The sequence below is a fragment of the Lepisma saccharinum genome, chromosome 16, assembly GCF_977018435.1.
Source record: "Lepisma saccharinum chromosome 16, izLepSacc3.1, whole genome shotgun sequence".
Taxonomy (NCBI): Eukaryota; Metazoa; Arthropoda; class Insecta; order Zygentoma; family Lepismatidae; genus Lepisma; species Lepisma saccharinum.
Window position 1 is genome coordinate 20,946,886 of NC_139244.1, and position 23,739 is coordinate 20,970,624.

General features: G+C 38.2%; 2 protein-coding genes across 4 annotated transcripts in view; one reads left to right on the forward strand and one right to left on the reverse strand.

Annotated features, from left to right (window-relative positions):
* Positions 1-23,739, forward strand: part of Gcn2 (eukaryotic translation initiation factor 2 alpha kinase Gcn2) — a 153,484-nt gene that overhangs the window by 97,284 nt on the left and 32,461 nt on the right. The gene's annotated exons all lie outside the window — the stretch shown is intronic.
* LOC146000329 (uncharacterized) lies at positions 875-23,336 on the reverse strand. The gene is made up of 5 exons (XM_083137846.1): positions 23,241-23,336; positions 16,014-17,011; positions 13,931-14,353; positions 6,048-6,163; positions 875-1,887 (listed from the first exon to the last, which is right to left on the reverse strand). Exons 2-5 carry the CDS (start codon positions 17,008-17,010, stop codon positions 1,690-1,692), a joined length of 1,734 nt encoding a protein of 577 aa, XP_082993972.1. The 5' UTR covers position 17,011; positions 23,241-23,336; the 3' UTR covers positions 875-1,689.

A 23,739-nucleotide genomic window follows, 5' to 3' on the forward strand; every position in this document is an offset into this window, starting at 1 on the left:
TTTAGTTTATGTTTTATAATAAAATAAATTTCTGCCTTGGTCAGCATATTGAGTTTTTCAGTTTAATGAACATCGCGGTAGTGACAGAACGTGCAGTGTTGCCACGTTCAACTAACATCATTACTCCATTGGAAAAAATCTGTATAAAATCGGTTTAACAATATGAATTAAATTTAACATAGAGTTAAATTCATCATTGACTGCAGCAGTGGTAATGAAGAATTTGAGTTTTTGGTGCAGTGTTAAGTACACAACAGTGCTAGTTTGCAAAGCAATTTGGTATAAATCAACGAAGAAATGCAGAAATTGATCACAATTTGCTGTCTTTATTTCTGTCTTTTATCAAATACAAAAGAAAAAGTAGATGTTTAATGATACTAGTTTCATTTCAGTTGTTAATTATTAAACTACTTATGTAGTCATTCTTTAAACATTGAAGCTAACACCGTTGCACATAACTTGTTACAGTGTAGTTTAAAGTAAGTTGAAAGTTACTTGTCATCCATTTACAAGTGTTATGAGAGAAAATTCTGTCATTTTGAAGGGAGATTTCACCCCATAGTCACATGACATTTGATAGATGAAAACCTCAAGTGACACACGATGCATGTCATGTGTCGCTTTGGTGTGAAATCTCCTTAAGACTCGACAATCCCTCCAGACATAAAACTCATTACAGCTACTACGTACTGGTTCAGTATGAGAAATGCTATTACAGTAGAACGTCGTTTATCCGCACACACAAAATAGGTACAGTACTGTAATTTAGGCAATACTGTACATATATTAAGAGTATTTTTCTCATTTTCTCATGTGTTTTGTTTTCTTGTACTGTATTCGAACATACGTATGTACTGTATGTATAAAATAAACCTGTACTGTATGTGCTTTTCTTTGTTAAATAAACACATGTTTGATTATCCGCAAAAATCATTATCCGCATAACCTCCAGTCCCAATTAATGCGGATAAACGACGTTCTACTGTATAAGAATAGGTAGTGTTCAAGATTTTCTGAACATATTAAAATCAAAATTCTACACACTGTTTCTCTATAAAGCGATTGTCTTCGCATTTCTGGAATGAAAACTGCCATTTCCAAGAAATTACCAACATGTATAGTGGAGAAAGCTTAATGATTTCTCCAAAATGGCCTGAAAATTTTGAAGCCATTTCCTAAAGTCTGGTAATTTTTACCCCAGTCCTAGTACTGACATTTGACGATCCTGCACACCCTTAAAAAGCGAAGAAACAGATTTTAACTATAGAATTGCTTTTCTCTATTTACTCGCTTAGCTTGTAAATTGTTTTCTCAGGTTGAATGCGATATGAAAATTGCGATAAAGGCAAAGTTTGACTTTCTAACATGTTTTGTTAGAGAATTGTCCTGTTAAGCCTGAAACTCTTCTTCAAACCAAGATAAAATTTGCAACTTAACTGTCCATGAATGTACATCACCTTCATTTTAGTATCTCAGATTGAACCTCGACTAATCTTGCTAATGATTAGTGTATGTGCAACGGATTCTTGTGTCACAGTTTCAAGTAACAATTGTTGATTCTTGAAATTAATTTGTACTTGTTTTACGTCGTGAATGTATACATTGAACAAGAGATGTCAAATCAAACTTTCAACCAAAAATCTAACTCTCCTTCGTGAGAAAAATAAAACTATAAATTTGATTCTAATGCTAGCTAGCTGTAATTGTCTGGGGGGATGAATTCTTCATTCCCTTCCCGTCTTCCGAAACAGCAGCTTTCAGTGACTGAAGCCAAGATCGAATACTGTGCAGTTGATTGTGTGCTTTTTCTGTGATGATGTATTCCGGTTGACTCTCTGGCTGGTACTGCAGGTGATAAATGCACTCGTTGAAATATTGTTCTGCCTCCTGTAAAAGGAAAGATGCATGTATACTTCATTAACCTCTCAGGCCAGTAGGATGTACATTGTGTTAATGGCAGTAGGACACACGTTTACGTGCTCTGCATTGTTCACATAAAATTACTCTTAAATGCCATCCGTTGATTTTTTGAACCAGTTGATTGTAAGAGGCTTCAACTGTAGTGCGATTCACAGGGAGAGGAAAATACTAACATATTTACTCATGTATAATGCCCCCATAAACTGTGGTGCGTTTTATGCAGACAGTCAACATTAAAACCACGCATGTTTTCAATATGTCACTGCGAATAACGTGTGTATATCAACAGGTGCAAATCCAAATTGCTAGGTTGGATTTCTTTACAAATAATATTATTATTATTAAAAAAAAACACTATAAAAGTGAAATGGCCATATCTCATTATTTTTCACTTTGTAATGGAAAGTTTTGCGATACCACATCCATGCCATTCTGGCAGAATTCGAGCATGCACCTCCTGTCACAGGCGAGGAATAATAGAAAATAACTTCCTGACTGCTCCAAACCCATAAGATAATTTTGATCTCGCTTTCTTCTACTACAGAATAAACAATGTGGTTGCAGAAGTGAAATCTTTGGGATGCTAAACACAGTGGAGGGAAAGGGGGGAGCTGGCATGGGTTAGTGAATGTATATACAAGATGATAGTGTCCTTGACACACATAGCAACAAATGACTCATTGAATAGGTATGATGCAGTAGCGGCTTCTCCCTATTTGCACATTCCACGTGCACACCCAAATAAATCTGTAATACAAATCATTATTATTATACTTATTCATTGAAATCCGTGTCCTTCAAAACATCAAGTGTTCCCACGCCACTCCACCGAGAGAGGTGGTGGAGAAGCGAGCGATCAGTGATTTCAACCTGCGTAAGCCGAGGCCCACTCGTGGCTTGCACTATGCGAGTTTCGTTCCCTCTGACGCTGTTGCACCAGTCACGTAGAGCATGCTGATTGTGCCTTCTGGCTTGGGACCCGTGCCTGGGGATTTGTATCATAAGGAAACCCCATGAACACAGCAGTTGGTGTGTTAGCAAATGTAGTGTTGCAAACCCATTCCATTCGAGACAGTGTGACGGAGTCGAAGGAACCCATACATCATTGCAATTGAGAGATTTTTTTAGAAAAGGGAAGTTTTGATTGTATATTGTCACTCTCATCCTGTTCCGAGCAAGAAAGAAGGGGAAGGGGAGGGGAGCAACTGAAAGCGACACTGGTGTTTTAAACATGTCTGGTATTGCCTTTGCTTAGTGCATCTTGGCCAAAATAAATGATTCCTGTGGTGCAGTAGCCGAATTATCAACCTGCGCAGAGGGAGCGTACATCAATCAGTGAGCTGTTTTGCATTGTGTGGCTGTTACTGCGTTGCAAAATTGTTTAGCGCTGTCAAAAGATTGTTCCTGTTTCAGTGCAAAGTGTTTGATTTCATGATGTATAGGGAAACTGTACATAGTGAAAGCAGAGACTTAATATTTAACGTTGTTGAATTTTTTGAGGGAAGTTAGCTACAAAGCCTGTAGCAACTGAAGTAATATATGGATACGGCAGAAGAAAGGAAAAATTCTGAAGTACGAAGCAGGGCAGTGTGGACTGAGCGAGTACTGTAATTTTCTTTAAGATTTATTATTCTCTTGATTTCGCTTGATTTGCTTGGTTCGATGAGTCTGTCATTAGAAATAAACAACAGATAGATAGATTACAACTTATTTCCTCCATGTGGTAGTTGGATCTGCTCCTTTGGTGTATGTCAATGTTATTATTCTCCTTGTTCATTAATATCAGCGGAGCGGGGGAGGAAGTTTATACAAAATATTTTGCAAATCGAGAATAGTATTGATATTGTAGGTCAGTATTTCTGTGTTTTGAGTGATTTTGTCAGGTTATCGAATGCTGAATTACATATTGCACAATGACATCGCTCTTCTCGTGATTGGCTGGAAAATATCCGAAATATTTGAAATTTATAAAAAAATCCATTAAAAAATCATGAAATATAACTGTCATAGCCTCATTTTCAGTGAGGTTGCAACTTGGATTGCCAATACATTTAGCATCATTTTGTATGTAAAAACAGGTGCGAGTATTTGACAGGGGTGGTACTACACTTCCTCTGCACGTGAGACTGAAGTGCATTCCCATAAAGCCGACCACTAGCTGCTACTGGTATGATGTCATTCAATCTTGATTGGCATAGCACCAGCTTTACGAGCTACAACTAAGAAAGTCATATCTTGAACCTGAATTGTATTGCTCATTATATATGAGATATATGTGTTTGTTGCTTTCCCCCACCAAAAACCAGATACGCATTGTACACGCACACGCATTATACATTCGTAAATACTGTATTTGTTCCTCGATGTCACCGTAAGTCAAACGTCAACAATTGCTGGTTCACCACAACTGACAAGTGATGCGGAACTGAACAAAATCTTATTAGGAGACAGTAACGTAAGGAATTTCAATTTTGCTTCCACCAATGCCAAAAATAAACTATATTATGCACAAGATGAATTTACCTGTGTTGTATGAAGTTGCAGAAATTCCTCAATCTTCAACAGAGAATCACGGTGATCCTATGTGACAGTTCCGTGAGTTGTGATACATTTTCAGAGAATAAAAAATATGTTTTATATGGCAGTCAGTGGCTCAAAAGAACTTTAATCATGTCTTAGTCAGCTTCTTATTGTTCTTTGATCAATAAGTGTTCAACATTATTGTGGAGGAGACAAACGTGTGCTGTTTCACAACACTCCACCCTTACCGGCCGCTTCTGGCAGGAAAAACCCAAATAAACAACTAAATAGGCTCGTTAGTCCTGGGTTCCCATCCCGTTCCTTACCAGAGCACTCGGAACCAAAGAATCAATCACAGGCAAGAACTTACTGAATTAATGTTGCAGTGTGATGGCTGAAACTCGCAGAAATGGGCTTTATACATTTATTTACAATTCAACAAAACAAGGCTCGGATTCTTCCAATAATTCTCTAATTTATATTATTTACATTTCTCTAACTTGAGCCCCACAGCAGAACTGCCAAGTGGAAGCTAGCATCAGCAGAACTGCCTCGGGATGCTCTTTCTCATGGGAGGCTACTGGAGACCGAAGATCACTCTCCCTTCTGCTATCCGGTACATAAACACACACTATCCTGTCCTCTGTCAGAGGCCATATTTATACTTCCTTCCTCGTCGCAAGGGGGAGGGCTGAAAGTTCAATCTTATTGGCTCTTTTAAACTACACCGAACCATGGAAGAAACCCAAGCATACAGAGTTATACACAAAACACAAAAAAGAAACAAAAAACAAATACTGTTTGTAACAGTGCAGAATAAACACAGAGAAGTGACCAATTTAAATGCATCTTGTAGTGTAGCAGCCAGGACATTGAAATTCCGGCTTGAGGGGTTAAATAAATTATAGGTAATCTAACTATAGGAAAAAGAAAGGAGATAGAATTACATAGAAATTTAAGTTGTGGAAATTGTTGCTCTGTCAAAGCTTGTTTTAGGTTCTCTTAATTTGGACTGTGCCCACAGTTTGAGATCAGAACCAGTGTGCAATGCACCTCCAGCAGGATTGAATCTGGGATTCCTTGATTAAAAGTCAACTGCATTATCACTATTCTATTGGGGATATTCTTGCGTAAATTGTGGGGAGATCAGAGGTTGGTTTCGTGCACAGTGGTTGCCATTGTGCACAGAACCACTTTAGGTTGTGTTTGGTTTAGTTGCTTGCAACCATGGATGTTCGTGCATATGCACTAACAATTTCGGTGGCAAAATAGGGGTGATGGCTCCAAGTAAGAAAGGATGGCCAAGCAGGTTTAGTGAAAATTGTCTATGCCTCACTTCGATTTTTTTTAAAAAAATTGTTATTACAGTATTATTAATGCATTGTAACAGCCTTAACAAATCATAAACTGTAAAAGATAAGCAACCGAATAGAAACAAGCAAAATCCTGCACTTGAATCCACAGCATGGATTCATCATGTTTCTACCTACTTTCCCTTTCACGTTTTCATTTGTCCACTCAAACTAGACACATCTTCTGGGGCCGAACAGTCTGCGTCTTTGTGAACAAGACTTTAAAGTGAAATGAAGTTAACAAATCTTTCTTACCTGCAATTTTGGGATAAAATCACATGTGTTTGCTGCATTCTCACTCTGTCTTCTTACAATTTCATATACAGTTGATCCCAGTTCAAAGAGTGTAGTACCCTTGAGCTGTGATATTCCTATAAATAAACACCATGTAAATAATGATATTTTCAAACTTAAGAAAGAAGGCTCATAACATAGACAACTATATGGTTTGTCTAAAAATAAGTTATGTGGTTCTGTTAATGGAAGGAAAATTCTGCATGGTGATGAATAACGTTATGGACAAGAAGATAAAAACAATGTTGTCCCCATTGTCATTGAGCATTTATTGTACTGGTGTACAGAAAATGAAAATAGTCTTGCGGAAAACCTGATGTTCCTTGCGGTACCATGCTGATCCCTGCCTCCAAAACACCTTGGTCTGCTTATTGTTTGAATATGATGCAAACAAACTTGAATGTTCACGATCGACTTAACCAACAATGGGACAAAGAATTCTTAGATTTGTTGATTTTAGCAAGGTGCAAGAATAGCACATGCTGCTTAAAAATGTTGTTGACCCAGATATAGTCACATTTGTATTGCACATATTATTACATTGCATTCATGTGTGTCCGGAGGAATGGTGGAAGACAAGGAAAAAATGGAGAGGCTTGGCTTCTAAGCCGACCCAGCCAGAGGCAGGAAACGGCGAAGGATTAGGATGATGCATGTGTGTTAGTGTGTGAGAGAGAGAGAGAGAGATTCCAGATTTATTTCGTGAACAGTGCTACCAGTAAATGAAATATAAAACAAAAAGTTTTATCTGAAATGCATTCTATTCTTGAAATCAGCTAATCGTGACTGACATACATTTTTAATACAATTTAATACAGGATTCACGTAATGTATCAGGAAGCTTGGCTTCATGAACATAATGCGATACATAACTCTGTGTTGGTTTGTGAGTGTTCGGAAGGATTTCTGTGTAAAAGAATGAAAAATATGTGTGTTCATGAGTAATTTATTTGATGAGTTAATTATTAAAAAACATCATTTGACTTGTTGATCCAAAGACTACATTGCCAGAGATAAAACAAATAATAAGGAAACTAGAGCTAAATCAAGAAGTAGAAGAAACAATTAAAACTAACTAACTAACTCTCTAGCCTTCTTGAACCCAAAGGTTCATGGCTGCAGCAACACAGGCCTTCCATCTGTCCCTATCCTGAGCAAGATCTATATACTCTTTTCCATCCCTACCAATTTCCTTTAGGTCCATCTCAACATTATCCCTCCATCTTCATCTTGGTCTTCCTACTGGTCTCTTACCATCAGGTATCCAAACAAGAATCCTGTAAACTCTTCTTTCCTCTCCCATTCATGCCACATGGCCTGCCCACCTAAGTCTTCTTGATTTAATCATTCTAATAATATCTGGACATGAATACAAATTTTGTACTTCTAAATTATGTAACCTTCTCCACTCATCTGTCTCTTCATCCCTTTTAGGCCCAAATATTTTCCTAAGGATCTTATTTTCAAATACTCTCAATTTATGTTCCTCTTTCAATGTAAGGGACCAAGTTTTGCTTCTATATAATATTACAGGCAAAATTACTGTTTTGTATATTTTAACTTTTAGTTTCTTAGATATTAAACTAGAAGACAAAAGAGAAAAGTAACATACATTTCCTGAATTAAGCGTGCTTTTTATTTCCTCTTTAATATCATTTTCATTTGTTAGTATTACTCCTAAGTACTTGAATTTGGAAACTGGTTCAAACGAGTTGTTATCAATAATTAGATTTTGATTATTACCTAACACTTGGTTTCGGCCTGTAAGCATATATTTAGTTTTCTCTTTGCTAACTTCCAAACCTATCTCTTTAGCTGCTTTGAAAAATAATTTAGCATTATTCTTAATTGTATTTACATCAACCCCCAGTAAGTCTACATCATCTGCATATGCTAACAACTGAGTCACACCGTTTAATTTTAGTCCTTCGTTAGTTTCTTTTACCTTCCTAACAGCATATTGTACGGCAAAATTATAGAGTAATAGAGATAATGCATCTCCTTGTTTTAACCCTTCATGAATTGTAAATTTGTCACACATTAATACCCACATGAATTTTACTTTCTGTGTCACTGGTGCATACTTTTATCATATTAACAAGCTTCTTAGGTATTCCAAACTTGGCTAATATATTATATAATTTATCTCTTTTGACTGAATCATATGCTTTTTTGAAATCAATGAATAGCTCGGGCTTGGTTGTTTGTGAATGTCCATTCATCAATTTCATCATTTTATCACTCATCCCATCTTCACAAATTAGCCAAGAGGCACAATGCCAGGTGCTTTGTTATTCTTTAGCCTTTTAATAGCATCTTTAACTTCAGTCAAGTTAGGTTCTGGAACTAAAGGTTCTGCTGTGTGTACTTCATTTACTTCTGATTTATCTCCTACATGAAGATTTAAAAGGTCATTAAAGTAGTTCTTCCATCTATTTAGAATATCGCTTGGGCCAGCCAAAATATTCCTGATTTTATCTTTTATCAAGTTTAGTTTAGGTTGCCACCCCTTTTTAAATTAATTTACACCTTTTGTTTCAATTTCGTTAATTTTACTACGAAATTGAAGGAAAAAAAAGACCTATGTCTATGATAATAGACACAAATAACAAATGAAGAGAAGAAAGAGAAACAGGGAATTTTCTCCTCTCATTGAAGCATCGTTAGATTTTCTTAATTCTGCTTCCAGCCTGTTCTATGAAGAAAGTAAGTCATTTGGGTACCCTTCACGACAAACTGTCCTTACACTAAGTATTGGAGAGTTAGAAGGATGCAGATAAATCACCAATCTGTGATGTATCCCTGACAAGTACAGCTTTGGCTGTCTTGCAACTTCAACTGTGGTGTCATTTTTTAGTCACGGCAAGGTACACTTCGCAACATCTTATTTGACCGCCCCGAAAGAATTCTAAGTCCCGAAATCGTAAACTTAGCAACATTGCACTTGAGCTCCAGGTGAGAGTAGCCAACTTTGAGTAGGTCCTTCCACTAGACGAGAAACGCTGCGGTGAGAGGTTTTCAATTTAACACTTTCCATCAACTTAGAAACTATATACAGCTATTATAATACACAATCAAACAGAAATAATAAATTGGAAAAAGAACCTTGAAGGATATTTACGATTCTTCTTGCTCGACTTGAAATTTGGGTGGGGGGGGGGGGTTGAAACACTGAATAGAGTTTTCTCCACCTGGAGGAAATTGCCATCAAGTTTGTGCAGAGAGAAGCAAATTTGTGAGGAGTTTATGCGACATTTTATTTACAATACCTTGCATAATATCGAACAGTTCTCAAAAACATATATTTTACACGACTTGTCGAGAAAATGTGCTTGAAACGCAGGAAGGTGGGAGTCTTCATAAACGTCAACATGTTTTTAAAGGAATAACGTCAGTAAGTTAACGTAGAGCAGTTGTTTAGGTGCTGTTATCCTTGTTTTTCATCAAGCTTGAAACGTCGCGGGTTCGAATCCCACCCTCTCCTTTTTTTTTTGTTTGCTGAACAGATACCGTTGATATTAGAATATTTAAAAAATGAATCCGATGCACACTTGAGGGATGCACACTGAGCATATTTCCCCTTAGATGTTGGAGATTTCCAGGATTTAAAGTTAAAACTTTTATTTTTAGTCATTGTTCATATGTTGTGTTAACACACACATCATGATTAATTCACAAATCACATATATGTATTCAGGATGCAAAATGTAATGTTATTTAAGTTATGTATTGTTTGTTCTTCACTGACACCTAAAATATTGATTATTTGATTTCGATATACTAAAAAAATATATACAGTTATGTTAAGTAGTGATGTAGTGCAGTACTGTAACAAAGGAGAGCGTTTAATGAGTTCAAATTGCTAAGATTGGTAATTTTATGTCCGTTCTTTCGTAATGACTGTTGTCAATCCCCTCACCACCATCTTACCATGCGTCTAAAACTAATAGTAAATCGCTAATTAATATAAGTAAATTGTTATTGCGACGAAGGCCGATTCGATAAGAAACTACTAATAAGTATTTAAATAGTGAGTGACAAACAAAAAATTCAAAACCTCATAATGATCGTTAATTCCTCACTGCTTTGTATCTAAAATGTTTGTCTTCTTTGAACAGAAAGTACGAGTATCAGATATAACAAACTTTCCGCACTAACTTTGCAATATTCGAAACCACCATTACAGACTTAGCTCTATGTAACTTGATTCTGCGCATTCCACGTGGCATGTGACTTCCTCCTATCATCGAAATAGCTTTCTCTTACTATTTCCTTTCCTCTCGTGAAATACAGAGACCAATGTTAACTTCTTAGCACGGTGGATAAACTTTACACCCAACGATATACTCCTGAAAAATATTCTGCCTAGGTGGTGAATAGAACCTACGACCTCCCTCGTAAGAATCAAGCACGCTACCTCTTCTCCAGGTAGCTCATGTTAAAATGTGCTACCAGTTTGAAGAAACCAATTCACACATAATGTCATATCTATAATTTCCTCATGGCAATTTTCATGAGGAAACGAATTCAGATAAAATCAAGAAATGCTGAAAGCGAAAAATGATGAACATGTCGATTGGCGTTTTGTCATATTTTGTAAATTGTGTAAAAATTCCATGTTTTGAACAAGCAATCGTTTAGTTACAAAGTATTTTGTTGTTTGTTTAAAGTAGGAACAGGAGAGCGAAAAGGAGTCATTTGAACCAGACCATGTTTGACAAGAAACTTCAGCTCTTTTCCAAAGACTGTATGAAAAGAGAGAGGAACGTATAAAATATAAAATATGTGTGAAATTAAAACAATGGAAACCTTGAAAGATAATACTAACGAACTTCAAACTATGAAAATCATATTTTCGTGGTGGAAAACTCCAAGTCATTTTCGAAATATGAACTTGATGTTTTTCTTTATTATGAAGTGGAGATATGGGACGATACGATCCCTCAGCAAGAAAATTTTAAGTAAGCTACCTCCAACTTTTTCAGTGGTCATAATTACTAATCAGGGTCCGGAAGTTGATGAAAAATCAACTTTTTTTCTAACAATGCTAAACCTGATATCATGTCCGTTTCCCTTCAGTTAGAGTTGGAAAACACTTTCTATTTTAAATTTTTTATGCATTTTTCGGCCTTTAGTTTATTTGTCAGTATTTTTAACAGTTTTTGTTGCATTTTTACTTATTTTTGAGGTTTATTTTTCTCCTCCCCTGTTGTTTCGTGCATTTTAAATGCATTTACTAGTAAAACTTACATATTTAGATTTCTTGACATGGTCCTTTTAGCAAATTCACCATGAATCGAAAATACGGTCAATGGAAAAGCATAATGTTATTCTTAACTGAAATGTTTGACAATGGATTAAAATACTTTGTGTGAAGATCTACTTTGAGGTTCTTTTTCTGGACACTATTATCTCTTTAATCTGTAGTTTTAAAGTAAAATTAGTCACAATATTAAATGCAATTACACTCTGGTATACGCGAAGCAGAACTGTATTTTCGGATGCTGGCCAACTACAGTATCATAGAAGACCCACTCTGAAAGGAGATGAATTGGTTGATTTGGTGTTTTAAGTCAACTTTATGCATAGTAAGGCTAATCGGGACTGGACCTACAGTTTAAAGTGGGATCCAAACCGAGTGTATAAAAAATATCGTGAACCGTGTGGTGTAGGGGGATTGTTTGCTTATGGAATGGAAGGTCATAGGTTCAAACCTACTTCTTTGCAAAATCTTTTTCGGGAAGTAAACGGCTTTGGACGAGAATGCTTATCTACGTTTCTTGGATACTTCCATTGATATTTATGCGATTTATGTCCAGCATTTCCGGATGCAGAAAGTTGACATGTAAGTTCTTAATATGTGTTAACTTATAACATCTGAATGAAAGGAAAAGTATTTCCTAAAATCCTGCCAATCACTGAAAGATTAAAAACATTAGTAGAAGCATTACTTGAGGCATGCACAGTGGCGACGATTATGGAGTGTGGAGGTGCAGATGACCCAGCACTATACTAAACATTATCTACCAAGGGAAAGAAACTGTCCTTGCCCTCCCCCCTCCCTCCACCTAGCCCCATCAGTTTTCAAACCCAATCGCCGCCACTGAGAATGCATCGCATAAATATTTACAGTAATATCATATAATATTATATTACGTTATTAGAACACTTCGTACTCGGTAAATAAAAAGGAAAAAATAATAAGGAAAGCGTGGGATTTGAACCTACGATGTTTCTATCTTGACGAAAACAGTAAAAAAACGGAAGTGCTGTCATCTAACCACCTACTCCAGGAGATTGCTAACAGAAAGCTCCGTAAAACACGTTAATCTCAGTTGAAGCAACATTGTGCCAGAGTTTCGAACCATTTTTCGCCAAGAACCAAGGAAAAGACACACTTTGCAGAATCGTTTGGTGTTGTGCAAGGTATCTTTACTAAACATTTCGCATAAAATCATCATAAATTTGCCTTCTTGCATTCAAATGTGACCGCAATTCTATTTTTAACATTCGTATTTCTACTTAACATTTTTTTGTCTACTCATATATTTTATTACTGCTTTAGAGTAACTTTACTTTATGGAATGTGAAAGAATGAAAAAAAAAATTATGAGCGTTTTCATTCAGGAAGAAGAAATGTTGCAAAGTTGGCTACTCTTAGTTGGCTCTGAAGCGCTATGCTGCCAAATTTACGAATTCCAGACTTTGAAATTTTTCAGGGGGGTCAAATAAGATGTTGCGAAGTGTACAATATGTTAATGGCAAGACTATTTTCATTATCTGTACCAGGTTGAAGTAGCCCATCTCATAAAAGACTGTGCTCTGCATACAATCAAATTCCATGTAATCTTATCCACAAAGATTGGAAAAAGTGGAATTCACTTAGCAGCATGTCAGAACTGTACGTATGTGTATTTAACTTTGCCAAGGGACCTGTTGTTTCTGCCATTTTGAATCTTGCATCATCAAGTAGCTCATCTCCAGAACTGAGAAAGTGTGGCTTCTTCCCTCAATTACAACTTTTAGTTGCATCAGTGTGTCATACATGTTGTCAACCATTGTTCTATCATTAAGAATGGCAAATAATAGAATCCCTTAATTTTTTATCCATGTCTGAAACATGCATCTCTTCACCATGATGACTTCCACTGTAATAACGTAAGCATGATTTGTGCAGTAGTTGCTCACTTCTCCCTAGTAATGTGCATGCATCACATGCAAACCAAACAATATATATTGGAAGAACTAACGCCTGACAGCATTGTTGTCCCCATCCCGACATCACCTTAACACCATGACACTTATTTTTTGATTGCCCCTCATAATAGTGTTATTTTAATTGCCATTGTATAGTGAAATGGTAATTGATAAATTGGTTTTATATCAGTACTCTGTCGACATGTATGCATTTTTTTGCATTGGTACATACATATGTTTTTAATTAAATTAATTAGTATGAAACGAGCACAGTGTTCATTATTGTTGGCAACTTTTCAGATTTGGTGTAAGCTTTGAGAGAAGATCTGAAATGTTGTCAGCAATAATAAATACAGGTTGCTTGTTTCGTAATGATTAATTTAATTGAAAAAGGTACAATTAACAAGAATGATTATACTAATTTAGTATTGCTTATATAAGAATTATCTTTAGAATTAATTAAGTTCTATCATTTCTATCCTTAAATTGTGAGGTAATGAAAATACCGAATTTATTATTCACCAAAATTGCATAATGCAATTAAATTTTATAAAATGGCTACTGCAATATTGTCTGTTCTATACACTATTTGCAGCAAAACTTTTTAATGACTTAGAATTCTTGTTGGGGAAAAAAAGAGCCTTTACCTGGAAACAGTTTTTCAGTTACATCCAGAATATCCCTGCATAGCTCCTCTTTTCTCGGAAGCAGTGCCGTATCAAGATATTTGATCCTGTACAGATGCAGTAGTGTGTGCTTGATGTCCACAAGCTGTGCATGGTGTGGATGTAACACTGGTGAATATTGGCACAGAACCAGTTCGTACTGTTCCATAGCAGCTTCACTTTCATCAAGTTCTCTCACAGCCGCTGCTGCTCTTTGGGATATAGACCGAACTACACGCCCACTCTCGAGATTTGGACAGTTTGTGCACAACCATATTGAGTCTTCACGTTCTGAATCACTTTCTGAGCCTCCATTCTCATCTCTCTCCTCTGCATCTTCTTCTTCATCCTCATTTGATTCTTCCACTTGTAACGATGCTGAAGGGTTTTCTTGTTCCTCTGGTTCTGAAATTAAATGAAACAAGAAGTTGATAACTTCCAGAAGAAAAAAACATTCTCAGGGCTGTTTGCGCCATGGAGTTTTAGTAATCTGTTATTCATTTTTAGATATCAGCTATGGGAATTTTGAACAATGTGTATTCAAACTGAAGTCCCACTCCATGCTCATGCAGTTTGAGGCACAAGCTTCGAGCTCTGTCTACGGAATGGTCGCAGGTTTGAGTCTCTCGGGAGAAGCATAGCAACTTCTCTCTCGAGATTTCGGCCTGTGTATGGGACCGGTGACCACCCACTATCGTGAGAAAATTGGGGCGCTCTGAATGAGTAGCACAAGGACTGGGGGTTCCTTGTGCTGATCATACGTCACCACATAACTTGTTGGATGATCGACCACATCTTCTGAGGCATGTGTAGGGTGACCAGACGTCCTCTTTTATCTGGACATGTCCTCCTTTTTAGGTGTCTATCCGGGCAGATTTTTTAAGAATCGGTAAATGTCCTCCTTTTTTTTGGAGAAAAGCTTCCACTTATAATGACCAACCAGGTGTTATTTTACATGTAAAGCGTATCTCTGGAGGCGCGATAATTATTCTATCAATGCTAATTGACCACCTGGGAGCTCAACCACTATCATTTTGTCCAAATGAGCCTTCAACTCGTCCCAGACTGCAGTTCCTTGTTATACATGATTTGCGACACAGAAACGTGGAATGAGAAATTTGATTATTAAGTAATATTTACATTTATGAAATACCAAAGTGCAAGCCTCCGTGGTGGAGTGGTTAGCACACAGCGCTACGATAAAAAAGGTCCCTGGTTCGAATCCTGGAATTGGAAAACATTGGTGGATCTAGAAGTTGCAGTTTGTAGGGGCGAATTTCAGTTGGGTATCTCACCCACAGAAAATCAATTCCAACCTACAGTTGCACTAGTCTATACCAAGGAGACGAAGTACTATAAACAGGAACAATATTGTTTTGCAAAAATAGGGATCCAGGGCTGGAATAGATTGTTGTTATAGGGTTGGAAGAAGCACATTTTATATACGTAGCTATTTATGAAATTTATGGTAATGGCAAATGTGCTGCAATTTTTTGCGGTGTCCTCTTTTTTTATATGTCTGTGTCCTCCTTTTTGAATCTATGTGTCTGGTCACCCTAGGCATGTGGGAGTAAGACTGGCAGTCGGTAGGTAGGCACTGGCCCTGACTAGCTGTTACACCATGGGTTATTATATATAAAATGAAGAGCAATCAATACTAAAATATGTAAATAATGCATTTTGAAATATCGGAACATCAAAATACCAACGCTGATATAAAACACAATGCTACAATGCCAGGGATACCAGCGATCCCAGCCTGGGCGTAGGTATTCTTGTGAGTGTCCCTTCATCAATTTTATCATATCATCACTCATCCTCATTATTAGCCAAAAGCAGCAGAAGAGCAAAGCAAAGACAACAGCATCAGTTCAAATTCTGCCTGCTGTTGTTTTTATGTGGATACATAACGTACTGTTGCATGGATGCTTCTAACTTTCAGCAGATATGTTGCATGTACATTGAATGTTGTTCCCAATACTAGCATATTCAGACACAGTCATTGATTATTTTGGGAACTGAAGATTTGACACAAGTGAACAATATTTTTCAAGACAATACTTACCGTTGTCTTCTTCTGGTTGCCGTTGCTGCTGTCGACTTGTGCCGAACATTTCTAAATCACCGACCCAGTCGGTGGCAAGAGGATCAACTGGCAGAAGATAACCATCATCACAGGAACTACAGTGGAGAGCTCCGAGCCAGGAACCAAGCTCACTGGGATCTTGACAACGGTCACAGTAACAAAGAAAATGTTTGGAGAAAAACAGATGAGCTCTACGATCGGTGGTGCTCCACAGAGTGTCGGTGTACGTAATCGTAATGTGCTCCCCAGCAGGAATGTCTACAGCAGCTCGGATGATTAGACTCAAGTCTCTTTCAAAAGTCCTGAACGTGTTTGGCACGCAGCTGTGTTCTGGTAGACACGCCACTGCGTACACTCCTTCTACATTTGTTATCGGCATCCTAATCTCATATGCATTGACTTCCAAGATACCAATAACTTTGCATATTTCATCATCTGTGAAATCGGAAAGGGAGAAACGTGAATGAAGTAGGGACGAGAGAAGTAGGGAGCGACGTTGATGAGGAGTTGATTGCTTCCTTTTCTCCGTATGCGATTCCATAGACATCAGCTGTTCCCACAGTGCCGGTGCCTGCTTCTTCAACATGAGGCAACGGATGATTGTTATGCAGTCGTACAGAGGATCTGGTTGGGTGACGTCTTGAATCTGGACCCTCATGCCTGTTCGTGAGGTGACTTCACATTCCGGCTGATGCTGTAGCGACAGCACACATTCCTCTGAACACAACGGCCACCCGCAGCTCGGACATAAGAAGCTTCCATCGACTGGCCTGTAGCAGCCCAAGCAAAGAGGGATAGAGCCTGTCTGGAGGCCCACTGCTAATGGAGAAGCCTTGAAGACTATCTCACCAGCTGAAAGGTCGCGTGCAGCTACCAGATGCCTTCCGACGTCTGATGATGATGCTACTCTGTAACAAAGTTCGTTTCCTAAAATGTCTGGTTTTCTGCCATAGAGGCAGAACTCGCAGCTTGTCATGCTGAAAAAAGACGAGCAATATTTTAAGATAAATGTAAAAAATACATGGTGATGTGATACAAACAAGTGTTCTCAGGATACCAGCCAGTATAAGGCAGCATTTACTCTATTTTGACATGTTGAAATTAATTGCTGACTTAACCTGGCTGGTATCTCAAGAAAACTTGTATGAATTGAACTCTATTCTTGAGTCCTGCTTCAAAAATTCAGCATTGATAACTTTATGAGCAATATGGCATTGTCAAATTATATCAGAACCATTGAGCATTATTGTTTCATGCTGAATGAAGTTTTACATTGTGTATTTTATTTTTAACCCAATGTGTGGGTAAAGATAGTTTGGAGAAACCACAGAAAATGTGCCATTAAAACGGTTTTGCTAAATGGCACATTTACATTTGTCTGGCTAGACTTGATGAGATGTGTGAATAAAACTGGAAGGGAAGAAGTTGTGTACGGTTTTTGTTTTCAACAGATGAAGACTCTGACAAAGGAGAAGTGGCATCTAAAGTCGTTTTCATGTTCAGAAGACACAACGGCGCTTATGGAGAAACCGTACAGTGTTGCCAATACTGCGCTAGCTCATGTCGCCGGGAAATGATGAGCTTCCTTCGCAATGTAGGTGTTACATATTTTATATATATAATGATAATTATATGTAATTATTAATATTAATATTATACTGTGAACATTACAGTTCATTAGCATGTTATTTTCCCAGTAGATTTAATTTAATACACAGGCACATTTAATATTCATTCGCCTTTCTCTGTAATTATTTCATAGAATAACATTGAGATATGGTAATGTGTTACATATATATATATATATATATATATATATATATATATATATATATATATATATATATAAATTCATTATTGTCTATGAATGTATGTGTACGTTGGAAACTGAAAGGTGATCTTCATTTCAGTATTAATGTCGACAGTAATGTAAACAAAAACAACGTGTATTTGCGACAGCTCTAATGTTGCTCACAACAGCAGCATTGGAAATAATTGTCAATTATTAAATTAAAGTAATTGAAATTCTATTATAACAAACTGAATGAAGTTAATATTTTTACTGAATGGATATAAAATAACAACTCGAAAACTTGGTGGTGATTAGCCGGAATGCTGCGGTGAGTTGGCTCAAGATGGCCAGACAACGTCCCCTTACTTCGCGCGTGGTTCGGGTTAAAAAGAAACTCCAAATGCATGGAAGTAATATTTCTGGGAACCTTTGAGTGGTTATAAAAAATAATTTCATTATTTTGTTCACAACTTTGTCGCTGGAAGTTTTTACTTGGAATTACAGAACAAAAAATGCCCAGCGACGACATTTTCTACTGCACGAATATAAAAAATCTCCACATACTTTATTTGAATATTTTTTAATGCGAATATGCTTTAAAGTATTGATAAATTATGAGCACCACCATCACCTATGACAATTAGAAAACCGTGTCAATTTTTTTCATAATGAATGCTTCAATTTTACGGCATTGTTTCAACGTTAGGAATGAAAACAATGTAAAAATTTTGTTTTCACAGAAAATTTGCGTTTTTAATTTATCTAAAAATATGTAACCAAGTTACCACTTTTTTGTGCTCACCATCGTATTCTCTACAAAATTTCCTGCAAAACTGCAGGTACCGATTTTACGTAAGCTAAATTTGTAAATCCAGAAATTTCACAACAGCGTGCTCGTATTTCCCATAAGAAAAGCATTGTCCATAAGAGCCCATTGTGTCTTCTGAACGTGAAAACGACTATAGTAATGTTGGCGTAACAGTATATTTTGAAGCATTCACTCATTGTTCTCTCCCCAATCCCAATGGTCAGTTTTGTCACTGCAACCCCCAGGATTTCCGTTCTTACACCTTACACCTAACCAGGGAGTCTCCTTACTGGGAATTCCTTGAATTCCAGGAATTATGCTTGAATTATTGGCTCCAGGAATTCTGTGTGAATTTTTCTCCATAGACGTGAAAAATTGCAACTTTCTTTTATCCAAATCCCATTGAATTTATACATATTTATAAGTGCCCTGAGGCAAGTACATATTTCACAGGTTAACCTTTATTTTTATCAAGAAAGGATAAAAGAGCTGTGTGGAAAATGAAACTGAATTCTCTCAATCCGTTTACTTTGTTAGTGTCCTTTACAGAACAATCTGACAGACCAGACTTTAGGCTATTGCAAGATAATATATCTAGAAGTTGATTAGGTAAATTTGAGTGTGAAATTCTTATAAAGTAACAATTTTTCATAGATTAGTATATCCCGTAACATTTGTGACTTGTGTTTGCAGATATATTTCGAGTCTGAGTATGCGAAATGACACATGTAAACTCCGCACCTTAAACGAAATATTTTAAATATATATACTATTTAATTGAATTGATTTAGAAATTCTGGATACGTAGGAATCACACAGACACTTTATATACGAGGGTGGTTCAGCATGCTCCGCCCCTGACCCATTTCCAGTGATAGTAGAGACCTGTAATTTTATATGTAACATTGTTCATTCTTTAGACTAATATCCACAAAGTTTCAAGAATTTACAATAATTTTTCTTTTTGTTACAAATTGATGATCAGTAAGAAGTGTAGCCACATGTAAAAACATGGAAAAATCTGAGGTCCGAGCAGTGATAAAATATTTACTCAAGAAAAATCTAACACCGAAAGACATCCATGCAGATATGGTGGGAACTCTTGGAGACTCTAGCCCCTCATATGACCTAGTGAAGAGATGGTGCCCTGAATTTAAATGTGGTAGGCAGACCTGTGAAGATGAGCATGGTGGTGGCCCATGTGCAACAGTGACCACACCAGAAATGATTACAAAAGTGCATGACATGATTTTGGCAGAACGCCGAGTGACTGTCCGCAATATAGCAGACACATGTGGCATCTCAACTGGCAGTGTGCATTCAATTATTCAAAATCATTTGTTAATGAAAAAGATCTCTGCACGTTGGGTCCCGAGAATGCTGACGGTCGACCAAAAGAGGACACGTTGTGTGACAAGTCAGGACCTGTTACGGACAATAAAGGCTGACAAGCCATAGTTTCTAAAGAGATTTGTTACAATGGATGAAACGTGGGTTCACCACTTCGATCCCGAAAGTGAACACCAAAGCATGCAATGGAAACATCCCCATTCTCCACCCCCAAAGAAATTCAAGGTTCAACCATCAAAGGGCAAAGTGATGGCATCTGTGCTCTGGGATGTGGAGGAATTATTTTGATAGATTATCTCCAACAGGGAAAGACAATCACAGGTGTTTATTTTGCAACCCTAATTGAAGAATTACGTACTGTGTCATCAAGGAGAAACGCCGCGGAATGTTCGCCCGTGGTGTGTTGTTTCATTGTGACAATGCTCCCGCCCACACCTCCCAAGTTGCGGTGGCTGCAATTCATGTAGCAGGGTTCGAAATTGTCCCTCATGCCCCTTATTTTCCAGATCTGGTCCCCAGTGACTTCCACCTGTTCCCGAACATGAAGAAACACCTTCGTGGAAAACATTTTGACAGTGATTCCGAGGTTATGGATGTTGTGAATGCTTGGTTGCAGGACCAACCACAATAATTTTTTTCTGCTGGGATTGAAGCACTGAAAGGCCTATTGGAAAAGTGTGTTAATGTTGCAGGGGACTATGTTGAAAAGTGACAGTGATTTGGTTTTCCTACAAGGGTTCCTTCTATGTCAGGGGCGGAGCATGCTGAACCACCCTCGTATGTGTGTGTGATGAGAGGCGGTAATATGCAATGTTGAAATAGAGAAAACATCTACTTGTACCCTTGAATTTTTGGAAAGTTCACCTTCAAAGCCGGGAATATACTTGAATTTTATCTTGGTTCTAGAGGTGGCCACCCTGCTAACATCAATACTGTGTTAAATATATTGCATAGTATATGTGAGTTGTTACGATAAGGTGATACTAGGCTCGTCAAGAGGTTGTGACCAAGGCTTTCTTCAGCCATTGCATGCAAATTCTAGTATAACAACCACCCTCTTTAAAACCCTGAAATCCTACAATAAACCTTTGATGAACTTAGGAGTAAAAGGTGAATGTCCTTGTCGTAGATGTTTGAAATGAGCAATCATTTAATCCTTATTGCAAGACCAGCAGTGTGGTATTTTAGATATTTCCCGTGGGAGCGAAATTCCATTAAATTTCTTTTGAAACATTGGAGTATTACCTATAAAAATTTCTCCCCAGGCTAAAAATTTACAGTGCCGTGAAGGAAGCTTTGGCTGGTTGTCGTTGGGTTTAAACTTCTGTAGATAGAGGAACAAATACTTCTTCAATACTGAACTCGATTTGCGTCCACATGCCGAAGTAAGCAATGCCACTCAACGTACAAAAAATCCCAGCAGCAGTAGCGTGCCCAAGGGGGGGGGGTGTTGGTAGTTTTATAGCTCCCCCTCTTTGGCTTAGCATCCCTTAAAGAAATAACTTTAAATGCTGGAAAAGATGGGTAAATATAGGACATACTACGTACCTCCCCCCCCCCCGCATCCCTTTCGAAAATCCTATACAAGCCATTGCTCAGTAAATGTCATATCAGAAACATGGAATCGCGAATTGCCTCAAAATAAAGTTTATGGGTACAAGGCGGGCGCACATAAGAATCCAGAGCGAACCGGATGTGGCAATTGGGCCTTAGGTAGGGCAAGTCTGGTTTAAATTCATTCATTCATTGTTTTCTGCCCAGGGGCAGGTCTTTCCTTGCAACCTCCATGCTGTTTGATCTTCAGCCATTCGCTTTGTAGCAGCGTAGGACCCATTTATTTTGATGTCAATGATTTGGTATTCTTCTTCTTTCCCTTGACCATTCCTTCAATAGCGTCCCTTAGGAAAAAGTTTCTTCTCATCCAGTCCGCCCCCTTTCCACAGCGGGAGAAAAAGTTAAATAATTCACATGTCCCCCTGTTTACTCACGCGTGTTAGAGGCGGGAGATCGTATCTTACCAGCCAAGCGGTAACAGATAGGAGGAGAATTTGTTTCCAAGTAAACAAACAAGTAACGCGATAGGACCAAAACACACACGCTACTTGTATCCGTCTAATTTGAATTGAGTCCGTGCCAGGTTTCGGCGTGGCGAGAATCCTCGGTAGCAACGCTACATAGCACGGAACTGCGATCGAGGGTGACAAAGCTGGATGCCCGCCATGCTAATTGAATTGTCCAATCAAGAGGCTTGCTTCCTTCGTGGCATGTTTGGTTCGTCACAGCATTTTCCGTCAACAGCGCGCTTGCCAGTCCACTAGGCAAAACCAGCAGCTGGCCTGATAACAAAACTGTACAGAATGCACGTATGAAACTTTTGCTGTAGCCGTATTGCAACTTTCACTTTGTCGAGGCAACGCTCACTGCATAAAGTATCTAAAACTCTTTGCTTCTTGGACATTTTGTCGGTAGTGTTACCGATATACCTGTTTTTAGGGGGGAAAAGATATAAGAGAAGAAATCACATGCCACGATTTCAGTTACGTAGTAAATAAGCGGAAAGAATCATGATGTTCGCGCCTTTATTGTGCTCACGTACGGTACGCGGTGCTTGATGTTCGAACTGTCACCTGACGGGAAAAGTGGCAACTGTAATACTCGGAAGCACTTCGACGGCACGGGATTCAAACACGGCCTTATTTTCCTACTCTTTGCTTATAACTCGGCACGCGAACATGGCGCGTACTATGACGTCACGTGAAACTCAACTATACTGAAATTTTATTTCTGAAAATACGAGGGTGGTTCAATAAGAAATCGCCGTGATTCTTGCCGAGTTGCTATGGTGTTGATTCTTAGCACCGTTCAAATTTACACATTTTCCCCATTGATGGACGGACGAGTTGGGGGTAAAGGTGGCCGGGCGTGATGCTGATCACATCATCCAAACTGGCCGAGATCAAGAATATGTGGAGCTCTACGTCCACATCACCCCATATGCCTTCATGGCATGTGTGCACCTTACAATACAAATACAAAATTGTTTCGATTGTTCATCTACTTCTTCTAGACCTTAATCACCATTCATATCCATCATCGCACTTAACCTAAAAATGCATAAACGAGCAAGTTTTACAATACCGCCCCCCCCCCCAAATGCAAACCTAAGCTGCGATAAGTTTTGCAGGTGTAAAATGCGAGGAGAGCCTAACACGCTTCACCTGCGAATATCTTTTTACACCGTCCATTTACAAAATACCTGGCGTGTGGTGCGTAAAGATGACCGCCTCGAACCACGGGGAGATAAGTGTGGGATAGCTTTGCGCTTCCGTCGCAGAAAGTGAAACGGGTCGTTCCAGTCATCAGCCTTGAACCGTGTTTCTTTTACAAAAGACATTGTTGGCAGAGTAGCCGCAGCAGTTGAGTTCCACCAAAGATCCTCGTGCCATCATTGTGTCGTTGAATGCCGAGGGTTGGCTGGTCGCCAGTCGTGAAACGAGAATAGCCCTACCATGGGATTGTTTGGAGCCAAGCCGTGCCTCTAAATCAGAACTGACTCCTTGCAAGCCAGAATTCTCCTTTCCATGTCATAAACGTGAACAGGGAACGGATTTATATGCAATTACATATCTTCGTATGATGCTAACGTCAATGTTGATTTGTATTTATCTTTGTGCCGGCCTCCGTGCCAGCGCGCTACGACGCCATGTGTTCCTGGTTCGAATCCTGGCCTAGGCGTTCTTATGAGCGTCCCTTCA

What these genes read in the sequence shown, in the direction of transcription:
- LOC146000329 (XM_083137846.1), bottom strand. Translation starts at nt 17,010, where the DNA reads ATGACAAGCTGCGAGTTCTGCCTCTATGGCAGAAAACCAGACATTTTA. An exon ending in GCAACCAGAAGAAGACAACG is followed by an intron (nt 14,354 to 16,013) that starts GTAAGTATTGTC and finishes ATTTAATTTCAG; the next exon opens with AACCAGAGGAACAAGAAAAC. An exon ending in ATTTTATCCCAAAATTGCAG is followed by an intron (nt 1,888 to 6,047) that starts GTAAGAAAGATT and finishes TTCCTTTTACAG; the next exon opens with GAGGCAGAACAATATTTCAA.